Source organism: Myotis daubentonii, chromosome 1, assembly GCF_963259705.1.
Source record: "Myotis daubentonii chromosome 1, mMyoDau2.1, whole genome shotgun sequence".
NCBI classification, from domain to species: domain Eukaryota; kingdom Metazoa; phylum Chordata; class Mammalia; order Chiroptera; family Vespertilionidae; genus Myotis; species Myotis daubentonii.
This window is the reverse complement of record NC_081840.1, coordinates 139,104,879-139,123,658: the sequence shown is the minus strand read 5'-3', so window position 1 is coordinate 139,123,658 and position 18,780 is coordinate 139,104,879. Positions and strand designations below refer to the sequence as shown.

The 18,780-nt window shown below is 42.7% G+C and overlaps 2 protein-coding genes across 2 annotated transcripts in view; one reads left to right on the top strand and one right to left on the bottom strand.

The window, feature by feature from the left end:
• The window catches only part of KIAA1217 (KIAA1217 ortholog), a 315,079-nt gene that overhangs the window by 191,486 nt on the left and 104,813 nt on the right, over nt 1–18,780 (bottom strand).
• LOC132231214 (F-box only protein 31-like) lies at nt 15,704–17,345 on the top strand. The gene is given in 2 exon segments (XM_059689969.1): nt 15,704–17,097; nt 17,099–17,345. Coding segments are annotated over 2 exon segments (1,641 nt in total).

The window sequence follows — 18,780 nt, the reverse complement described above, 5'->3', positions numbered from 1 at the left end:
TCTGATGTTAAGAGAGAAAAATTGAAAACAGGGGTCTCTTCATTAAGTAGCCTCAAAATAGTGTGCCTATGAACTGAGCAGAACAATGGCTAAGTTCCCTTTGCTTGACTCATATCTAAGAACACAGTAGCCCAAACATACTGGACTCAGAGAAAAAAAATAGTTCAATGGAAACAAACATGGAGTTCAGAAACAAACCCAAACACAAGCAGACATTAGGATCTCACCGTCAGTGGGGAAAAGATTATTCAGTCAGTGGTGGTGGCCGCATTGACGAGCCACTTGGGAGAAGAACGAAAGCTGGATCCCTCTTAGATTAAACTTCAAAGTAAACTTCAGATGGATCAAATCTTACAACCTAAGCAAGTTAAGCTCTGAAAGTACTAGAATAAAACACAAACAACTTTTAATATGTAATATTCAAATGGGGAAGACTTTCCTGAAAACACGACTCGAAAGGCAGAAATATAAAAGGAAAGATTCTAAATTTGATCAATGTAAATTTCTAGTGAAAAATCTCCACAAACAAAATCCAAAGACATGCTAGACAAATATTTATAACAACTATGAGAGAAAGTTAATTCCTTAATTAAAAAAATGTATAGCTTTTTTTTATTAATCCTCACTTGAGGATATGTGGTATTTTGTGATTTTTTAATTGAATTTTAGAGAAAGGAAGGGAGGGAGGGAGGAAAAAGGAGAGGGAGGGAGGAAAAAAGAGAAAGAGAGAGAGAGAAAGAGAGAGAGAGATTGCCGCCCAAGGACCCTTCAGTGGTGGTTTAAAACCATAGAACACTCCCAGGAGTAACTTCACAAGGACTCAGTCTGCTTGGGCCAGGGCAGCCTTGCCTGGCCTCAGCCTGGGATGGGTGCTGCAGGGATGGGGTGGAGGAGCGGGGGCTGGGAGGGGTCAGCAGCAGTGCTGGTTAGAAGAGGACAGCAATGGTGGCCATGCAGGGTCCACGTCCCTCCAGGACAGAGGCCAAACCAGGCGGTGATCCTTCCTACCCATCCCAAAGGGCCTGGAGGTCAAGTCCCCATGAGATTCTCCTTTCCTTCTATGTACAACTGCACAACCTGTGGTACAACTGCACACAGTGTCCTCACATGATGACACTATGAACCCTTGGAATTAGTCAAGGCTTTTGTGACAAGCCATGGAGCGGGAGAGAAGACGGAATCAGAGGAAAGGAGAGAGTCCGTTGAGTGAGACAGAATTTAGCATTGGGGTTGGTGGGATGTTGAAGTTCCATATGTTAAAATTTGTCTCCCCATAGCCATGATCCCTAAATGCAATTAAAATGTGAAAAATAGTAAAAGTCACAGACAAACCCAGGTGCAACATGGGTCCAGAACTTTCTTAGTGTGCCATCCTAGTGAATTAAACCAAACCCATGGGCCTTAATTTCCTCTCCTATAAAACAGTGATAATAATTCCCATCGGAGAGTTGTGAAAAATAAATGTGAAATCATGTAAAGCACCTGCCCTATTCCTGGCCCATGGTAGTGACTAAACAAAGAGTACCCAAATTCCTGACAGTCATCTCAGCTTGAGGCTACTGGCTTCTAAATCCAGTAATTCTATAAATCCATGTAAGGTGGAGGCCAACCCCCAAACATGCTACTTTGTCACTAAGAAAGAAAATCCTTTATAAAAGGTAGGACAAGATTTCCTCCTTTGTGATGGCTAATTTTCTTTGGACTGAAATTAGGTAGTAGCTAATAAATTATAAATGAGGATTTATTTGAATGGCCAAAAATTGGGTGACAAATGTCCAAAAGGAGGGAAAAATATATTTAGTAACAGAATTGCAATCATTACATCACAGAAATCTATGTTAATAAAGAGATACATAAAAAAGAGATAATATTTAAATAAAAGAAATTAAGTTGAGATAGAGAGGAAGGAATGGAGGAGATGATTATTGAGAAGCTACTATGGATATCAGATACCTATCAGGTTCTTTCACGTGCAGTATTTTATTCAATCCACATATTAACACTAAGAAAAATATGCTATCTTCAATTTTACAGATAAGAACACCAAGCTTCAAAAACCTGCTTAAAAGGGCTGGTTCAGCCCTGGCCAGGGAGGCTCAGTTGGTTGGAGCGCTGTCCTATACACCAAAAGGATGCAGCTTCGAATCCTGGTCAGGGCACATACCCAGGTTGTGGGTTCAATCCCTGGTTGGGGCTTGTGTGGAAGGCAATCGATTGGTTTTTCTCTCTTGTATTGATGTTTCTCACTTTTTTCTCTCCATTCCTTTCTCTAAAATTAATAAAAAATAATAACATAAAAAAGTCTTGTTCAGGCATAAATCTGTATCTAAATGTGAGTCACTTGGACTCAGTTTCCTTCTCTATGCAAATGGAACTTATTCTAGAAACATTAGTATAGATTCTTCTATATGTCCTTCTATAAGACAGTTTCAACATGATTCAACATGTTAAGATGAAACTATTCTTTCTTAAGAGTCATCTGTACTATAAGGATCAATTCTGTTTAAATTCCATAGCCACAAGAAAAGAACAAAGAGAAAGAAAGTAAACTTAAAATGCCTTAAATTGAGACTGCTTAAAAAATATGTATTACTTCTAGAATCAGGAGAAAACATAAATTTATATTATATGAAAAGAAAATCCATTTCAAGTAAATTTTATGTAGATAGAGAATATCTTGAACCTCAAGGTCAAAATGATAAAATACACTCAGCATCTCAAAAACTTGACAGCTGCCTCTGTTTGAAGGATTAGAGTTAGCCCAGCTCCAAAGCATGAATAATTTCACGAGGGCTTTCCAGCATGTCCACATTCTACAGGACTGGAGGAAGAGTGTCTGGCAGTCCTCTAAAAGGAAGGGGCCGTTGATGTAGTTTGTTTCAGGGCCATTTAGGTGTGACCTTCCAGGACTGGGGGCTTGGGCTGAGGAGGATGCGTAAGATCCAGATCCTGCAGAATGGGCTGTTAAGTATTCGGAGAGGTACAAAGACCCTGTACTTCAAACACTAGAAAAACCTGGAAGGCTCCCTGAAGGAAATCCTGATGGAAAATTTCACACAGTGGGACAGAAGACTCCTGATTTCTGGTAACAAAAGGACTCGGGCATTGAGTTAGGCGAGTAGGACACTGAGACTCTTGTGAAGGGCAGGGCATTTGCTGGCTGCCTTCCAGGCTACAAATTCACCTCAGCTACATTTAGAAAACATGTTGAGAGATTACAATGTGCTGTCTATTGCTGAAAATGGTAAAAAGTCTAGGAAAAAGGCAAATGCAAAATGTTAAGTCTGCAGATTAACAAACTGCTACGTGTCACGCGCTCACAAAGTGAGGTGTACGTGGGCCTCCAATCCAAGGTGCTGAGCCACAGGTCCTGAGAGAAATAATGTGCACACAGCATCACTTTCCCAGACCCCTCTCAAGCGTCAGTACGGCATTCCATCCGTATTAGGAAGTCTTCGGTTTCTAGTAAGAAATAGCTCATAAATCTTTCAAAAACACATTATTTGTAAATATATTTTTAAATTACCAAATCAAATGAATTAGTATAAAAAATGATTAGAATGCCACCACCACCCACCAAAACAACACTATGAAATCTCCCAGAGCTTGGCCCAGAGATAACGACCAGTAAGTCCCAGGTTTTTCAAGTGTACTAAGCACTCTTGACAATGTCACCAGTTACTGCTTGGTCATTCAACAATGCTGAAGTAACAGCTGGAAAAGAATCAAGGTGAGGCAGTGCTTACACTGAAGATACTTATGCTGTGACAGGTGGCATGGGACTTCTATGGCAGACTTCTGTCTATATAAGTAACCACCATCATTTAAAAATAATTATTTGATATTGTGGTAAAATATAAAACACAAAATTTACCATTTTAACCATTTTGACTATGTAGTGCTGACATTAAATTCATTCAACAATAGTTACAATAATGTGTAACTATAACCACCATCCTTTTAATCTTTTCCAAATGAAATTCTGTACCCATTAAGCAATAATTCCCCACTCCCATCTCCCCCTCATCCCTAGCAACTGCCATTCTGCTTTCTGTACCTATGAATTTAACGACTCTAGAAACCTCATTCAGTGAAATCATGCAATATCTGTCCTTTTGTGACTCGCTTATTTCACTTAGAAATAATGTCTTCAAGGTTCTTCCTATTGTAGCATGTGTCAGAATTTCCTTCCTTTTTAAGGCTGAATAATATCCCATTATACCAGTGATGGCGAACCTATGACACGCATGTCAGAGGTGACACGCGAACTCATTTTTTTGGTTGATTTTTCTTTGTTAAATGGCATTTAAATATATAAAATAAATATCAAAAATATAAGTCTTTGTTTTACTATGGTTGCAAATATCAAAAAATTTCTATATGTGACACGGCACCAGAGTTAAGTTAGGGTTTTTCAAAATGCTGACACGCCGGGCTCAAAAGGTTCGCCATCACTGCATTGTACAGTTATATATGTCATAGTTTATTTATCCAATCACCCAGAGGGGAACACTTGCGTTGCTTCCATCTTTTGGCGATTGTGAATAATGCTGCTATGAACATGGGTACACTGAAAACTCGGAGTCCCTGCTTCCACTTGTCTGGGGCATATACCCAGAAGCAGATTTGCTAGATCATATGGTAATTATGTTTAATTTTTTGAGATATTTCCATCTCATATTCTACAGCACCTGTACCATTTTACATTCCCATCAGCAATGCACCAGCGTTCCAATGTCTCCACATCCTATCAGCACTGCTGTGCTTGCACAAGTGCGCTGCCTCCCTTCCTCTCTCCCAGTGGCCACCCTAATGAGTGTGAGGTACTATCTGATGATGGTTTTAAAAAATTTGAATATTTTTTCAAAGCATTTTCTAAGGAAAGCAACTCTGTTGAGGTCATAACAGAATCTGACCTGTTTTTAAACAAAACTTCCCCAGGCCTTTATATTTAAATATAGATAGCACAGCAAACATCTGTAGTCGCCTACCATGAGCCAGGTTCTTGGTAAATCAACACAGACTCAGTGCTAACCAGGATGGGATCATGGTACTCATGGTCTATGTTGTACAGGGTGAATCAAGCACAGGAATCCACACTTAGGGTCTTTCAGGCTAAGCACAAGATGAGGAGGTCTGCACACAGTCCAAAGGGAAACAGCAACACTCAGCAATGCTGGTTTGGTAGAAAAGGCATTTGCCAGGTATAATTTTTAAATAGACTTAGCCAGAGGCAAAACTGGACAGTAGAAAATATTTTGAATTTAGTGTCTAAACTCCATGTTCTTCCTGCTCATTTTCTTGCTAGAGCCCTATCACCATGGAGCCAGGTGCCCCATGAAGATACCAGTTAAAATGTACAATGTAATGGATTTTAGTGTATTCACATGGATGTACAACTATCGTGACAGTGAATTTTAGAACATTTTATCATCCTACAATGAAACTCTATGCCCATTAACACTCACTTCCCATCTTTCCCTAACTTCCTCAGCCCTAGGCAACTAACAGTCTACTTATCTAGACTATAGATTATGACTTATTTTGGACTTTTCATATAAGTGGAATCATATGTGGTCCTCTGTGATTGGCTTTTTTTCAATTAGCATAATGTTTTCAAAATATATCTACACTGTAGCATATATCAGTACCTTATTCCTTTTTTAAAAAATATTTTTTTATTGATTTCAGGGAGGAAGGCAGAGGGGGTGATAGAAACATCAATGATGAGAGAGAATCACTGATTGGTGGCCTCCTGCACCCCCCTACTGGGGATGGGGAATTGAAACTGTGACCTCCTGGTTCATAAGTTGATGTTCAACCACTGAGCCACGCCAGCCCGGCAATACCTTATTCCTTTTTATTGCCAAATATTCCATTGTATAGGTACACCACATTTTGTTCATTCATTCATCAGTTGATAAACATTTGGATTATTTTTATTTTTGGGTAATTATGAAAAATGTTGCTATCAACACTCATGTACAAGTTTTGGGGTGGATTTCATTTGCATATTAAGAGAAGATGACTAGAGAAGAAGATCTTAGATTCAAATGACGCACAATTCCAGTAGTGGGATTTCAACAAAATACCCAAGATTGGGGAACACATTTCAATGACATTCTAGTCTCCAACAAATCTTTCTAAAAATGCCAGCTTCCTAAGCCTGCAACCTTCTATGTCATAGTTCTGTCAATATTATCATTCATTCTACAAATATTATAACTGTGTGCCAGATAATGTGCTAGAACTGAAAGCACAATAATGAACAAGATAGACATGGTCTATTAATAGAGCTGAGAGGCACCAAGGAGACTAAGGAAGCAAATATTTTGAAAACTTAAAAACACCACCATAAAGGAATTACCTGGTAATTAGAAGAGAGCTGAACATACAGTTGTTGTGTGAAGAGGAAAGTGCCACTTAAAGCTTTATTTATAAAAGACCCTGTCCTTTAACAAATTCAGATCTTGACATATAGTTGAGATCAGAGGGTACATCTCCTTCCCGGCCTACTTCATGTCCAAACTCAAACACTTTAATAAAAGTACGAAATGTACTCCTCCCTAAAACATAATTGCTCATCATTTTAAAGATCTCTAGGAAAGCAGCACACATCTTTCTTCACTCCCTTATCTCAGTATTTAATAAGGGGCACACTGTTTTCCTTTAAATCTATTTCAAATCCTTTATTTTGGTATGTATTTGCCCTCTTAGTTTGTCATAAAAAGAAATATAGATGTGTTTTGGGGAGTCATTCAGACACTTAACATTAATAACTTATCACAACATTTTTCCACACTATATTCAACTTTTGTTGTGCCTGGAAACCTTATTTTTCCCAATCTATTAACCATCTTTATGACTCTTTTCGATGTCTCCAGCCACAGTTTTATTTGTACAGATAAGATTAGATCCTTGGTTACCTAAGGCCTTAAGACCTGAAAAAATAACAGTTACTTTGTTACTTGACCTTGTAGGTTAGTTCTGCGCTTTATACCTACAAGGCCTTCTTGTAACTCTATTTAGAGAGCATCTGGTCCAGAAAGGTCCAACTTATATGGTTCAGAAAGAAATCATCTCGATACTGCTTTTGGGAAAAAATGCTATTACCAAACGAACTCAAAACGTATGTCTTCTGAGCATGAATTCAAATTATGATCATGCTCCTTATATATAACAATGTAAGTATTCTCTTATCCTCTACCTGTCTGCCCTTGACATTACCTTCTACTATCTTGTGTTCAATGGTGCCGCCAAATGGCCACAATTATTCTGACCTAAATCCCTCCCTTCTCTCTATCCCCATCATTTTCTGTGTTTCCTGCACATCTTCCAGGAACATTTGGAATAAGCACTGGATCTAGCACTGATCACTTTAGAACATTTCTTTTGTATGTATGACCCATTTCACCCACTTTGCTATGAGCACTAATTTCTAATTAAACTTTCAAAGTGCTCCCATGAGGTTACCCCTCAAATAGTTAAATAGTGAAAAGGAATTACTTGTTTGAGGTCCCATGGTGTCACCTTAGCTTTCCTGGAGAAACACTGTCAGCTTTCCTGAAATCAGACTCATTCGCTTCTTCCACTTTCCCTCAATCTACTATGTCACAGAGAGACCACATTAGTCTGACAGAACTTGCTTTTCAAACCATATGGGCCCACCTGCTACCTTTCAGCCTGAAAGTTGTTTTCGAATCAGTTTTGTGATATCTGCTACTTCCCCCCCACACCATCCCCATTTTCTTTCAGGTCATAAAAACTTTCAGATTTGTCATTTCAAAGTCACCCTTTCTCCGTGTTACATAGAAATGGCATGGTGCTTCATTTCCAGCTCCATATTCTCACTACGACTGGTGTTCTGTGAGGCCATCATTCTAAACACCTCCTGTTGACCCTGGAACAACATGGGTGCTAGAGGCACTGACCCTTGCACCATGGAAAATCCTTGTACAAGGTATAACTTTTGACTCCCCGAAAACTTAACTACTAATAGCCTACTGCTGACTGGGAGCCTTACCGATAACACACATACCTTTTGTATGTTATGTATTAGATACTGTATTTTATAATAAAGCAAGCTAGAGAAAAAAAGGTTCTTAAGAAAATCAAAAGAGAGAAAAACTACATTTACAGTATTAATTGAAAACACACACACACACACACACACACACACACACATTTAAGTGGACTCGTGCAGTTCAAACCCCTGTTCAACAGTCTCTTGTACTTCAGTACCCGTGGGTGCCTACAGATGTTAATACAAGCAGTCTACTGAAACAGCCTTCGGCAGCTCTTCTAATAATCTTGCTTCCTTCCCCTACTCCCAGACTCTTTCAAAACAAAGAAGTTTTGCTTTTGGGGGGAAAAAATAGACAAGTTGACCTATTGCTGTCATTTAAAACCAACTCCCTCCTCTACTAAACAGAGAAACGACATTTCCCCGTCCTGCTGCGTCTGATGTATTTAAAGAATATTTCCCTTGATGTGTTTTGAAAGTTGCTTCTCATTTCCTGCTCTAGCTTTCCTGACTTTGCTCTGCGGCTCTTTCTTTGTACTCCTCCTTGGCCCGCTGCCATCCCCTGCTCAGTTGCAGCATTCTTGTTCGGGCTCAGCTATTCAAGTAGTTCTTTGTTCATGCTGTTGGGTTTCCTCCTACCTTCCCTACCTTAGAATGGCCTCCTTTTGTTTCCTTTAACTGAATTTCATTAAAGCAGCCCTCTGGGCTCTCAGGTCTTCTATTCAATGGTGGTGGTGATAACTTCCCTTAAATACCGGAAATTCACTTTCACAAATTAAAATTTATTAGTACTACCGATTTTTATTTATTTATTAATATATATTTCTTTGTTGATTTCAGAAAGGAAAGGAAAGGGATAGAGAGATAGAAACATCAATGATGAGAGAGAATCACTGATTGGCTGCCTCTTGTATGTCCCTTACTGGGCATAGAGCCCACAACCCAGGCATGTGCCCTTGACTAGAATGGAACCTTTAGTCCACAGGCTGATGCTGTATCCACTGAGCCAAACCAGCTAGGGCAATACTGCTGATTTTTAGCCAGTGAAGAGCCTAAGAAATACTAGTATTGTTCACAATTAGATACTGAAAGAACAAAGCAGAACTGACTATCCCCATACTTGTAGAGCTGGGTCTTCAACCTGACACCCCCCCGCCCTCCAGGGAGTGGCCACAGGAATGCCAGAAATGTCCTAACTCCCCCAACCACTGCCTGAGTGGACCAATGAAGCTCAAGGAACGCAGCTAAGGTTCTAACAAGGCTATACCATAAATTGTTCCCTATGCGTCGCTGTTGACCAGTCAGGACGTAGTGAGGGATGGCTCAAACCTTAGAATGTGTTGGTCACTTCCTGACCACTGTGCTATAAGACCCTGCTGAAAGACCCTGACCAAAGTGACCAGTCTCTGTAACCCATGTCACTTACCTAAGCCCACCCAAATGACTAGCCCTATAGAACCTTTGTTCTCCTGGGAATCACGCTCTCGTCTCACCGCTGTGTCGATAAAGGGGCTGAGGGCCAAACCCGGGTTTGCAATAAAGACTCTTTGTTTATTGCATCAGAGGAGGCTCCCTGGTGGTTGATTCTTGGGGACCCCGAACTCTGGGCATAACAACACTGATCTACTTTCATTATTTGGAATAGTTAACTTCAAATAGGGCAGCCATCATTGATCCTTCCACGCTCTCCTCCAAAAGGATCCCACTGTTTCTCTGTAGATTTGTGTGGTTTATAAGGCAGACGAGGGCCATGAGATTCCTGACACCACCCAGGTCTTCAAATGGATCAGATGGTCAGAAAGCCTGTGCCCGGCTTCTCTTAAATGAGAGGTCTATGTCAAAACTCCCGGAAAAGATTCCCTCTGCCTTTTCTAAAGTTTACCTTCTGAAATGACAAACTTTCTGTCTGAGGGTCTCCTTTGATGTCCTCTTAAATCACAAAGGGAATTGTGCAAATGATAGCATAGCCTTACTTTTCAAGCCCCCACCTATTCTTAAACAGGCCACATTTTAAAATTCTTAGGTAAGTTATACATTAGACATGTCCAGCAAGGTCTAAGTCAGGAAGAGAAGTTTATTTGCCACCATTTCCCCTTATTTATTATATTTTGGGGAAACCAATAAGACAGTACTCGCTTAGTGCATTTGCACAGCCTCTTAACATTATGATTTCTTTGCTTATGGTAGATTCTCCAAAACGGGTCAAGTTCCTTATGGCAATCTACCGGTGACCAAACATAACATAGTAATTACTAACTTTCTCCTAGTACTAAAATATAAATACCCTGGCATCTCTGTCAATAGAGCTGTTTCACTGCTCATTGGCCCAGGTTAGGTCCCAATCAGGGAGTCTCCAGGTCGCACACAGAGATGTGATTAGCATTTGGCCTTCAGAATAGGGTGCACCATGATAACATGTGGCAGATGAAGAACATCAGGTCCCAGAATCCGGGGACTGAAGTAATTAATAGCATGGAGGTTTATGACTACACTCTCCAGAACTAGAGTTTGAACCCTGGCCCTGCCATTTGTTAGCTCAGATTTGGGCAAGTCATATAAATCCTCTGTGCCTCTATTTCCTCAGTAGCAAAATGAAAATAAAAACAACATTACACATCTCAAAGGCTATTTGAGAGGCATTACACATGTAAAGCACATGGGACTCAATGAGCAATTCCTTAAATTTACACAGACAGGGGAGTTTACAGCAACTAAAAAAATAGTAAAAATACTTAAAAATCACATAGGTAACCAAGTTTTGGGAGAGATTATTAAGACATCTCACATGATATGCCATGATTGGTCTAGATGCCACAGTGAGGCTAACCTGTTGAACGAACATTTCTGAAAAATATGCATCTTGTGAAGAGAGCACTCATGAAAAGTTTTGTAAAATGCTGACAATTTCCGGGCTAGTTCTCACCAAAAGAGAAGCAATACCAATTTGGGAGACTACAACTAATTTGCATCCATTCCAATAAAATGTGATGAGTTTGTCTTTTCATCTTATCTTCAAAAAATAAAAATAAAAAAAACAGATCAAAACCAAGTACTTTATGTTGTCTTTTTAAAATACCAAGAAGCAAGTATAATCCAATGAAAGGAAAACTAAAAATAGTAAGCATAAAACGTTTCCAATGCAATTTACCACCTTTCTCTGCTTAAATTATTAAGAATCATTTACAAACCATCAGTTGTTTTATATCAATCTCTTAGTTACATCAAAACACCAGTCTACCTCAACTGTATCTTTCCTAGGTATAAGAGTTTTAAGGGCCAATATTAATTCACATAATTGTGAAAGGGTCCAAAAGCAATTTAGATTTTCATTCTTCATTGGAAAATAAGAATGCCTCAATTCTTTGAGTGGGTAGCCCAGCTGAGAAAATACAAAAGCATAAAAGTAGAAAAATCCATTTTAGTTTGAGATAATACATGATGACAAATCAAAAAGCATGACATTTAATAACATAGCACCATTCACATCTATTTGATTTTGGTAACCATGCCCTTCACACCTTTAGCTTTGAGAAATGTTCGAACACACTGGAAAAAAATGAATTATGTAACTACAATGCCTGCGTTATGAAGAACTTTTGTCCATTTCTCTCAAACTAGGCTACTACAGGTATTTGTCTTTCATGAGCTAGACCAAAGTATTCTGTGATCAAAATTTAATAATAGCACTCTCTGTAATTCTTATGAGGTGAGGGGGGTAAAGGAGAAAGTATACATTTTGTGATTTAAAGTTTTCTCCTATATGATATTAATTTTCAGTTCCTGGCAAAATGAACGATCCTAGGAGATACAATGAGTAACATGACAGCCTGCAGGAATCCTTACAACTTAGAACATGGGAAAGCATCAACACAGGCACTCCAGTGATGCAAGAATTTGATGAAAAGGATAAAGAAGTAAAAACTGAATATAAAGTAAGGTTCCTTTACTTTCCCTGATCCCTGAAGCTTTCATAAGGACACTTTCTCCCAGACAGTCCTGGAACTTGCTGAAATAGAAACACTAATCCCAACAAGAACTTAACAGGACAGGTTGTGATGCCTTCAACTGGCATACCTACACTTACAATAGTCTCTTGCTGGGGCTCAGGGCTGAGTAATTCATAATATCATAAATGTGAAAAGATTGTAATGTCTCATAATAATAATTTTATACATTTAAAAAATTAATACAAAGATCTTACAGCCATTTAAAAAAATGGCAAGACCCCAACTCCTCATCAGCACAGACCAGGAGATTGAGTCTACGTCAGAAGGCACTACCGGGAGACCCTAGAGCCACGTAGGAAGGGTCCCTACATTGTGGTGCTGACGACCCCCACTGCTCTCAAGGTAGACGGCATCGCGACCTGGGTCCATCTGGAAAGACTTCATCACCAAATGGAGCATCGATCGATCGAGATCAACGCAACCCGCTCTACGGCGTCTTTGACCTGCCTGATGCCGGTAACATGGCTCGCGATCACTCCTGTCACCAGGAGCCCCCACAATACTGTGTAATACACTTAGATAATGCCTGCATCTTCATGGACATGGCTCCAAAGAGACAAGGACAATTTATAGGATCACATGTTTAGTAGCAGAAGATTTGGCTGCCTGAAGCGGACATGATATATTAACCTTTGATTCTTTTGCAGGTTTGAATGTATGTTGGCTGTTCTGGAAGGGAGCTGTGTGGGGTGACCCCCAAAAGTAAAGGGTGCCTAGCTGCCAAGAGGGCAGGTGCCCAACTGGGCAGGGAAGGGTGCCCATCAGGTTTTGGTCTCTTTTGAGAGACAGCTAACAGTTGGCAGCCTCTAATACTGTCTTGCAGGCCTGAGTCACCATGCCCATGTCAGGGGTAGTAAAGCTGGAAAAAGCCTGTTTAGAATAGAAGGTCTGAGGCATGGTTATGCATAGAAAGAAGGTTTTATGCCAACAGTTACTGTTTTGTTTTAAATCCATGAAAAGGAATTAGCAAGGAAAGTCAGAAAATCTTAGAGTAGATCAGTATGTTTTTCTTCTTATGTAATTCCTCCGAAATCTGGCAATGCTAAATAAGTCATGGCAAACATCAGGCTTTGCATAGATACAATAAGACTGATTCCTAATAGTGGTTTTATTAACGGAAAACTTTGACTGGAGTATCATGTTTTAAAGAGCCCTGTCTGAACTCTAAAGACTTGAAGCCACTAAGAATGCCACGAAGAAAGCCTGGTATCCTGCTTGGGAGCCCTGAAGATGGCTGGCGCTGGAGCGTCAGGCCCATGCCCTACCATCACTGGCGGTTGGTAAGAGTAGAAGGGGAGCAGTAAAGATGCCTCTGCATCCCTGCAGAACCCCCACACACTCTGGGCCGCAACGAGTAGGTGGGCTACTGAGATGGGCCTTAAAGCCTGGAGCGTGGGCTCAGGTGGAGTTGCTACAGGTGAGGGATTCACCTAACGCAGCAGATACTGCAGTCAGGCCTGATGGCATCTGGATGGCTTGGCTTCCTGGCCCTACGGGGCACATTAAGGTTCAACCATGAAATTCCAGCAAAGGTAGTCAGTTATGCAAACATCAGGACAGTAGATAAATTAATCTTGATTTGGCTTTTTGATAGCCATGGAGGAATTTTAAGAAGAAAAATCCTGTTTCAATAGAAGTTGTTAAATCTAAAATGGTTTCTTTCCCTTCCACCAGACCATTTGTTAAGCTTACAGGGATAGTTCAGTTGATAGTTCTATGTGCCCAGTATGGGCCTCTAGCAATGGTAGAATAGAAATGCAGTCCGTCTCATGATTGAGCCTGAAGTTCCAAGACAAGGGGGGAATGAAAGGGCGAGGACTACGCCCTCCACCTTGCCCCAGGGTAAGGGCTACATCCTCCACCTTGCCCCAGGGTAAGGGCTATGCCCGCCATCTTACCTGGGCCATGTGCTCAGCAAGGCTTCTTCCAGGAAGCCAAGCCGCTGCTGACCACGCCCAGGATTTCTCTGGACTGGCCAATGATAGTCAAGGGAAGTACATCACTATGACCACATCCTGTGTAATGAGACACCGACTCGCACCTGGCCAATCAGCAGGGCCCACAGTCCTTTCTCCTCCCCTTACCCCAACCCCCTATAAAACCTCTCTCCACACAGAGTTTTCTCTCTCTCTGCCACCTGCTGCTGTGCCAGTAAGGGAGGGCAGGGGAGCCAAACCTAGGTTTGAAATAAATGACTCTGCATTTGCATCGGACTCACTGGCTCCCTGTGGGTTCTTGGGAATCTTGAAATCTGGGCACAACAACTTCAGCACTGGCCTCCTCTGAGTCTGGGTATGATATTCTCTTTCCTCCTAGTTGTATAATTTCCACTCAGCCAGCCTTCCTGTGGTTCTGGATGATGTCCGTTCTGTCTTTTAGTTGTATTTTTGATTGGTTGTTCGAGGCAGCAATCTCCGGCGTTAACCTATGCCGCCATCTTGGTTTCCCCTCCTATCTTTTCAAGCACCATTGAAAGAGCTAAGAAAGTGAGTCCTCAGGCCGAGGCTCTATCCACTGAGCCAAACCAAGGAGGGCTGGAAAATGTTTTGTCAGTTCCTCAACATGTTAAATCATAGAGTTTCCATATGACCCAAAAGTTCCACTTCTAGGTACATACCCAAGAGAAATGGAAACATGATCACACAAAATGTTCTACATAAGGTTCATAGCAGTGTTATTCATAAGAGCCCCAAACTGGAAACAACCCAAATATTTATCAACTGATGAATGGGTAAACAAAATGTGGTATACCCATACACTAGACTATTATTCGCCGATATAAACAAACAAAATACCAGGACATGATAAAACATACATAAAACTTTAAATGTTATGTTAAGTGAAAGAAACCAGTCACAAATGACAAGATATTATAACTGCATTTATGTGCAATGTCCCCATTGGCATATCCCTGGAGGCATATCCATACAGAAAGCAGATTAGTGACTGCCCGGGGCTAGGGCTAGGGTGGGAGGACAGGGAGGGAGCCCTGGGAAAGGGAGGCTGTTGGAGTCCAGCCCCAGCAGGTCCAGGGGTTCCCAAAGGTGTGGGCAGAGTCGGCGAAGAAGGAATGACACACAGACAGCGTTCAGTTGATCAGCAGCCTAGCCAGGATCTCCAGCAAGTTCTGTCTTTTATTGTCTTGTTACATCAGTATTTATACCAGTTGATTTTAATCCTGTCAATTTCTATTCCAAAGGTTAGGGCGTTTCTTATCTCCATTCCAGGGAGTAAAGGTTATGTAGCTTAAGGGTGATTGTTTGTAGTTAAAGTGATTAACTACCCACCTGGCATTTAGTTAAGGGGTTTTATTCCCACCCTAACTTCAGGGAAAAATCCCTACCTGGGGAAACAACCTTTCTCTGAGAGGTGACCTTGGTTAAAACACATAGCGCCAAGAAGGGGAGCAAACATATTAAGAACAGTATGCCATATACGCCAGGTCCCTTGAAACATATGCTGTGCAGATGTTTCTTCCCTCCAGCGACTGTGTCATGCTGCAAGGATACACTGGCTTCCAGTAGGAGGCGAATATTAATGGGTATGGGTGTCTCCAGTGCTGCTCAAGTCCTATAATCGGCTTCTCTCTGAGGGGGCGTGGCTGGGCTCTTGGGCGGGAAGGTGCCAGCTTAAAGCCAGGCTGCAGAGCTCTGTGCTGCTTACTGCGCTAGGCATGGAGGAGGAGTGCGCTTGCCTCTGCGGCCCGGGCCCTTCACGAGGATGCCAGTGTCTCCAGCAGCGCCTGGGACCAGCTGCAATGGTGGCGGCCGACAGCAAGCAGGCCCCAGCCCCTGATGGGCAGCACGTGGAGGCGGACATGGCGGCTCGGTCCTCCGCGGGGAGTGGAGGGATCAGGAGCCCCATGCCACCCCAGCCGACCCCACGCTGCTCCCTGCAGCACCTGCCTCCCGAGCTGCTGGTGGAGATCTTCGCCTCGCTCCCGGGCACCGACCTGCCCAGCCTGGCCCAGGCCTGCACCAGATTCCGCAGCATCCTGCACAATGACAGCATCTGGAGACAGCGCTGCCAGGAGGAGTATGGCGCCGTTGAAAACTTGAGGAGCCCGGGGACGATGGCTGTGTCTTGTCGAGAACTCTATGCCAACTTGCTCCACCCATGCAGGCACATTTTGGGATTGTGGCAGCCAGATAACTGGCCCTATGGAGGACTGCTGTATGTAGTGGTGGAGGGCCCATGCATTGTGGGTCGCACGTACCTGCCTCTCCATGACCCCCGCGTGGATGACTCCATGCAGTTCAAGCCCGCGTTTAGAATTCGCCTGGCAGGGGGGAAATCGCCCACAGTGCAGTGCACGTACGGCCGCCGAGGGCCCCACAGCTGCCACGTGCAGATTCGGAAGGACGGGCTCTCCACCCAGTGCAACCTGACGCACCACCACAGGATGCCTGGTGGGAGCCGAGAGGATTTCCGCGCGCGGCTGCGGGAAGAATGGGGGCAGACGCTCGAGCACATTTTCCAGGAGGACAGGCTGCGGTTCGTCCTGACGAAGCTCATCGACCATCAGTATGACGACTGCCGGAACTACCGCCGCATCTACCTCTCCCCCAGCCACCCGGAGGACCTCATCAGGCCAGGCCTCTTCAAAGGCACCCACCATGCCTACAACAGCCTAGAGGTTGTCATGCTCAGCTTCCATGGGAAGCATGCCAGGGCCACGAAGATCACGGGTGACCACCACGTCCCTGCTGGGCAGCAGATGATAGACATCCACCTCAGCCGCCGCATCCAGCTGCCCGATGATGTCTTCAGCAACTTCAACAAGTACTCCCGCCTGGTCCAGGAGGTTCGCGAGCAGGTGATCCAGGAGCAGCAGCAGCAGCAGCAGCAAGAAGACAGCACTGAGGACGGCGAGGGCCATGGCCGGCTGAGCCCTGCGCAGCCCAGTGTCGGGGAGTCCGGGGCTGCAGCTTTGGAGGAGCAGCCTGTCCAGTTTGTCCTGCCTGCGGGCGTGCGCTCCAGGGACCAGAACTACCCCTGAGCCTGCAGGATGTGTTTCTACGGCGTGGGCATTGTTGCCCGCTCTGGCTCCGCCTACCCCCAGCGCTTCTGGCACCTTCCTCCTGTTCGATGAAGACCACTTCGGGTTCATGTGGCAGGAACCGAATTGCCTCAGCCTGTACAGCCGAGTCCAGGTCCCCTTCCAGAATGCGGAGGCGCCGTCCCCGCAGGCTTTCCAGGACATGCTGGACAACATTCAGTCCCCACCGTCTGACGGCCCCTTCCTTGCGCAGAGGCAACAGCGGGGAGAAGAGGCTTCAGAGGAAGAGCAGCTTCGTGCGCTTTTGGAGGTTTGACCTTCTGACCAGATTACCCACCGTCTTGTTTATCTGATTGTTTGTTTTTAATCCTCTCCTGAGGAGATTTCTCCATTGATTATTTTTTAAAATAAATCTTTATTGTTCCGATTAAAAAAAAAATGGCAAGACATTAAGAAATAGAAACTTTTTAAATATGGTAAGAAATGGGAAGGCATTTCAGTCTATCTGTAGGATAAGATTTTTTAAAAAAATATATTCTATTGATTTTTTTACAGAGAGGAAGGGAGAGGGATAGTTAGAAACATCGATGAGAGAGAAACATCGATCAGCTGCCTCCTGCACATACGCTACTGGGGATGTGCCTGCAACCAAGGTACATGCCCTTGACCGGAATCGAACCTGGGACCCTTCAGTCTGCAGGCTGACACTCTATGTAGGAGAAGATTTTTAAAAATACTTTCTGAATTTTCCATAATGGTTGTGATTTACTTTAAAATATATATATTTCCAGAAGATTCAATATTAATCCTTACTTTTGTGATTTACTTTTATTCAGTAAAAAAAAAAAAAAAATGAAAATTTTAAAAAGGACAATTTCTTTTGTGTGGAAAATCTATTAAAAAACAGCTGAGCTTTTAAAAAATTATATTAACCTCAAATTTAATAAAAGCTGATAAACAACAGCAAGCTTCTATAATGTTTCAAATTCTGACACAGTCTATTAAATAAAAACTATGCTCCCAAGTTTCCCCCTGGTAAGAGAGTTTGCCTATTAGACCTGTAGACACCCATCCTCCCCTCCCCACACCCATGTCCTCTCAGCACAGTGGTCTATATAGGGCATAGTTTCATCAATGGTCAAATTGAAGGCTTAAAGGTTAAACCAGCCAAAAACACTTACCCAGCACCCTCTTTCCAATGCTTCCTTGCCCTCATGTGGATCTATCCTCATTCCCAATCCACCTTCCACATGTGCGCACTGCCCTCCACACCCAGCTCAGGTTCCGTGTCCAGCTTTATGATCAATTCCTTGCAAATATTTTCATTGGCCTGGGTCTTCTCTTCTGCCATTGTGCCAGCTTGGCAATAAACACAGGGTCAACCTAACTAAGCATCTGCAGTGATCAGCTAAAATTGCTGGAAGGAAAAAAACCTACACAACTTTGCCTAATGGTCTTACCTTAAATTCATTACCATGAATCTCAAACTAGCACTTAACTCTGCTAAATGATTCTTCTACACTTTCCTTGTTACTTCCCTTTTTAAGTTTTCTGGAATGACAATCTATTGTTCACATGTTCTTCTCTCCTCCAACTCCCTCTTCCTTCTGACCCTCAGCTGCTCACCTCCTTTCAATTGTCATTAGCACACAAGGACCTCATTCCCTCGCCCTCAAATCCACCAAACTGAGGTGCCCACATACACACTTCCTACTCTTAGGATGAAAAGTTGTCTCTGCTCCTGAGGCCCC